This window comes from Danio rerio, chromosome 5 (genome assembly GCF_049306965.1).
Source record: "Danio rerio strain Tuebingen ecotype United States chromosome 5, GRCz12tu, whole genome shotgun sequence".
In the NCBI taxonomy this organism is placed as follows: Eukaryota; Metazoa; Chordata; class Actinopteri; order Cypriniformes; family Danionidae; genus Danio; species Danio rerio.
Genome location: NC_133180.1, coordinates 76,147,501 through 76,152,500, shown reverse-complemented (window position 1 = coordinate 76,152,500; position 5,000 = coordinate 76,147,501). Strand labels below are relative to the sequence as shown.

The 5,000-nt window shown below is 34.0% G+C and overlaps 1 protein-coding gene across 17 annotated transcripts in view; it reads right to left on the bottom strand.

Annotated features, from left to right (window-relative positions):
* The window catches only part of rgs3a (regulator of G protein signaling 3a), a 205,467-nt gene that overhangs the window by 38,952 nt on the left and 161,515 nt on the right, over positions 1–5,000 (bottom strand). For 9 of the 17 annotated variants that reach the window (XM_068221146.2, XM_073950169.1, XM_073950163.1 and 6 more), the window contains 1 exon segment: positions 2,916–2,986. The exons of 3 other annotated variants lie outside the window; for them this stretch is intronic. In XM_068221146.2, the coding sequence (XP_068077247.1) occupies positions 2,916–2,986 (71 nt within the window). 17 annotated transcript variants of the gene reach the window in all.

Below are 5,000 nucleotides of genomic sequence, written 5' to 3'. Positions count from 1 at the left end.
ACCATTTAATAATTTGGCAAATAATTCGACTACAGATGTCCATGTAGGTTAAACACCATCACTTTCTCTTGTGTGTGTGTTTTGACTCTGAAACTCGCGCATGCCCAAATAGACACTCCCACACCATGCCACTTTTCTTCCTCCGACACTCCCCCCTAAACAGAGCTGGACACGCCCACTTTTCTGACTTTTTCCAAAGTAGAGGTGTGAAAACACCCTGATGAAACGAGGGGGTTTCATGACCCTTTAACGACTTCAGAAGCACCACAACACTGTATATCCTGCTTTGTAGTGTGCTCATGTGAGTTGTGTTTCTAGTCTCCTACTTTCACATGATGTATGAAAGTGAATCCATCGCTGAGTTTAGTGTTACTGTGAGTCCAGCTGAAACAACTGAACCAGAACAGCTGCAAACTAACTGCAGCAGTGACTCGAACCAGTGACCTTTTTGCTGTGAAGCCACGGTGACAACCACTGATCCGCCGTGCTCATTAAAAACACAAGACACAAACCAAAATTAGCAACTTTCTTTATTTTCTCCCTGAGACTGTAACTCCAGACAGTATTGCAGACAGTTCCGATTCCCCGAATTTCAGACAGTCAACTGTGTTGAGCTCACCATTCACAGTAAACGCTGGACACGATGGCAAAAGGAGCCGGTCTACTGTTCTGGAGGTGTTAAAAATACAGAGACTCTTCAATACAATCCACACCTCACTATATGATAACACACACACACACACACACACACACACACACACACACACACACACACACACACACACACACACACACACACACAGACTCACAGAGTATAATGGTAATGTTTAAGATGTACATACAGTTGAAGTCAGAATTATTAGCCCCTGTTTATTTTTTCCCCCACTTTCAGTTTAACGGAGAGACGATTTCTTCAACACATTTCTACACATAATAGTATTAATAACTCATTTCTAATAACTGATTTATTTTCTCTTTGCCATGATGACAGTAAATGATATTAGACTAGACATTCTTCAAGACACTTCTATACAGCTTAAAGTGACATTTAAAGGCTTAACTAGGTTAATTAGGTTAACTAGGCAGGTTAGGGTAATTAGGCAAGTTATTGTATAACAATGGTTTGTTCTGTAGACTATCGAGAAAATATATAGCTTAAAGGGGCTAATAAAATTGACCTTAAAATGGCTTTTAAAAAATTCAAAACTGCTTTTATTCTAGCCGAAATAAAACAAATAAGACTTTCTCCAATAGAAAAAATATTATCAGACATACTGTTAACATTTCCTTACTCTGTTAAACATGAATTTGGGCAAAATTTAAAAAAGAAAAAGAAAATAAAAGGGGGTGAATATTTCTGACTTAAACTATATATATATTAAAAATGGTTCTTGATAAAAAAAAAAAGGACAACACAGCCGCATCCACATCACGACTTTACAGACCCAGAGAAATTATATAGTTTCAATCACCTTCACATTATCATAACATTAGCATTAAATATAATTACAACCAATCAGAATCCAGTGGGTTCTGTGTACATACAAACTAGAAACCCACTAAAGCAAAGAGTCAAACCAAAGAAACCACTCAAATCCAGGGGAAAAACTAAAACTAGTAAACCACAAAAATAAAAATAAAATGAATCTAATAAAACTATGGGAAACCTAAAACAAAAACAAGCAAACAAATAAAAAAATCTAAAAATAGAAACCTAATATTCATTCATTCATTCATTCATTCATTCATTCATTCATTTTTCTTCGGCGTTGTCACTTTATTCATCAGGGGTCACCACAGTGCAATGAACTGCCAACTTATTTAGCATATTTTTTGCACAGCGGATGCCCTTTCAGCTGCAACCAAGTACTGGGGAAACACCCATAGACACTAAATTTCACAATTACACTACGGCCAATTTAGTAATTTATTAGTAAATAAATAAATAAATAAATAAATAAATAAATAAATAATAAACTAACTAATTGATCAAATAATAATCAAACACAATCTACAATAAAATCAAAGAAACCAATAAACCTAAGAAAAACTAAAACTGGTAAACCGCTAAGACCAGGGGAGATATAAATAAGTACAAGTAAAATAAAACAAAATAAATAAATAAATAAATGAACAACCACAAACTAGAAACCCACAAAAACTAAATAAATACATTTTTAGAAACCACTAAAACCAGAGGCAACAAACAAACAAACAAATAAACAAACAACAAATAAACAAATAACAAATAAACAGACAAACAAATGAACAGACAACTAAATAAGTAAATAATTAAATAAATAAACAAACCTTAAATAAATAAATAAATAAATAAATAAATAAATAGTTTCCCAGGGATGGGTTGCGGCTGGAAGGGCATTCGTAAAAACGTGCTGAATAAGTTGGCGGTTCATTCTGCTACATCAACCCACTAAATCATAGAATCAAATCAAAGAAACCAAAAAAACCAAGGAAAATGAACAAACAAACAACTAATTATTTAAATAAATAAATAAATAAATAAATAAATAAATAAATAAATAAATAAATAAATAAATAAATAAACTAGAAACCCACAAAACCAAAGAATCAAATCAAAGAAACCACGAAACTAGGGGAAAACTAAAACTGAACCACAAAAATGTAGGAAAGCACTAAAGCCAGGGTAAATCTAACTAGTAAAGCACTAAAACTGCACCCTTACTAAACCAGGTGGGGGAAACACAACCAGTAAAACAAGAAACACACTAAAAGCAGAATAGCAGAAGAACTAAAGAGCAACTGAGAGATATTAACACAACACCAAAACTCTCAAACACATCAAACCAGCATGAGTGTTGGAAAACTCTCAGCAGTCCTCAACAGTAAACACACACACACACACGGGGAGAGAGAAACAGAGCAGCGGGACTTACAGGTTTTTGGATTTCTTCTTCTTGGTCCCGTCTGGACCCACGTCACAGCTGCACTCGGAGCTGGCGCTCAGCTGCGGACACACACACACACACACATTCACCATCATCATACAGCAGGAAAAGTAATGCAGCATTCCAGATCCACAACCAGCTAATCCTCACCGCCTGCTGCAGGCCATTGTGTGTGTGTGTGTGTGTGTGTGTGAGAGAGAGAGAGAGAGAGAGAGAGAGAGAGAGAGAGAGAGAGAGAGAGAGAGTATAAGTGTGTTTGTGTGTCTCTCTCTCTCTGTGTGTGTGTGTGTGTGTGTGTGTGTGTGTGTGTACATATATGTTTGCGTGTGTATGTACATTTATGTGTGTATGTGTGTGTGTGAACATATATATATGTGTGTGTATATATATATATTTGTGTGCATATATTTTTGTGTGTGTGTGTGTTTGTATGTGTGTACATATATATGTTTGTGTGTGTGTATATATGGATATTCATGTGTGTGCGAATACATATATATGTTTGTGTGTGTATATGTGTGTGTGTGTGTGTGTTTGTGTGTGTGTGTGTGTGTGTGTGTGTGTGTGTGTGTGTGTGTGTGTGTGTGTGTGTGTGTGTGTGTGTGTGTGTGTGTGTGTGTGTGTGTGTGTAAAGGCTCAGCTGGACTTCTTTGGCCATGTGGGATTAAGGAGCTGGAGTCACATTACACTTCCTGGCCTGCAGACGAAGTGAACAGGCTGGACGACCCAGCAGCTCAAAACACAACCCAGAGGAGGAGAAACAGAAAGTGGGCTGTTTGTCTGCAGCCTCAGACCACTCAATCAGCCCTTGTGCAGCAATTGTTTTACCAGCAATTTAACGTCCATTATTTTACAGTAAATGTCTGTAATTTAACGTCCATTATTTTACAGTAAATGTCTGTAATTTAACGTCCATTATTTTACAGTAAATGTCTGTAATTTAACGTCCATTATTTTACAGTAAATGTCTGTAAGTTAACGTCTATTAATTTATGGTTAATGTCTATAATTTAACTTCTGTTATTTTACTGTAAATGTCTGTAATTTAATGTCTGTTATTTTACGGTAAATGTCAAAATTTTACGTCTGCTATTTTACACTAAATGTCTGTAATTTAACGCCCATTATTTTACAGTTAATGTCTGTAATTTAACGTCTATTAATTTATGGTTAATGTCTATAATTTAACTTCTGTTATTTTACTGTAAATGTCTGTAATTTAATGTCTGTTATTTTACGGTAAATGTCAAAATTTTACCTCTGCTATTTTACACTAAATGTCTGTAATTTAACGCCCATTATTTTACAGTAAATGTCTATAATTTAACGTCTGTTATTTTACGGTAAATGTCTGTAATTTAACTTCTGTTATTTTACGTCTGTTATTTTACTGTAAATGTCTTTAATTTAACGCCTGTTATTTTACGGTAAATGTCAAAATTTTACGTCTGCTATTTTACACCAAATGTCTGTAATTTAACGCCCATTATTTTACAGTAAATGTCTGTAATTTAACGTCTGTTATTTTACGGTAAATGTCTGTAATTTAACTTCTGTTATTTTACGTCTGTTATTTTACTGTAAATGTCTTTAATTTAACGTCTGTTATTTTACGGTAAATGTCTGTAATTTAACGCCTGTTATTTTACGGTAAATGTCTTTAATTTAACGCCTGTTATTTTACGGTAAATGTCTGTAATTTAACGCCTGTTATTTTACGGTAAATGTCTGTAATTTAATGTGTTATTTTACAGTAAATGTCTGCAATTTAATGTTTATAATTTTACTGTACATATTTGTAATTTAACGTCCGTTATTTTAAGGTGAATGTTTGTAATTTAACGCCCGTTATTTTACGGTAAATGTCTGAATTTTACGTCTGTTATTTTACGGTAAATGTCTGAATTTTACTTCTGTTATTTTACGGTAAATGTCTTTAATTTAACGCCTGTTATTTTACGGTAAATGTCTGTAATTTAACGCCTGTTATTTTACGGTAAATGTCTGTAATTTAATGTGTTATTTTACAGTAAATGTCTGCAATTTAATGTTTATAATTTTACTGTACATATT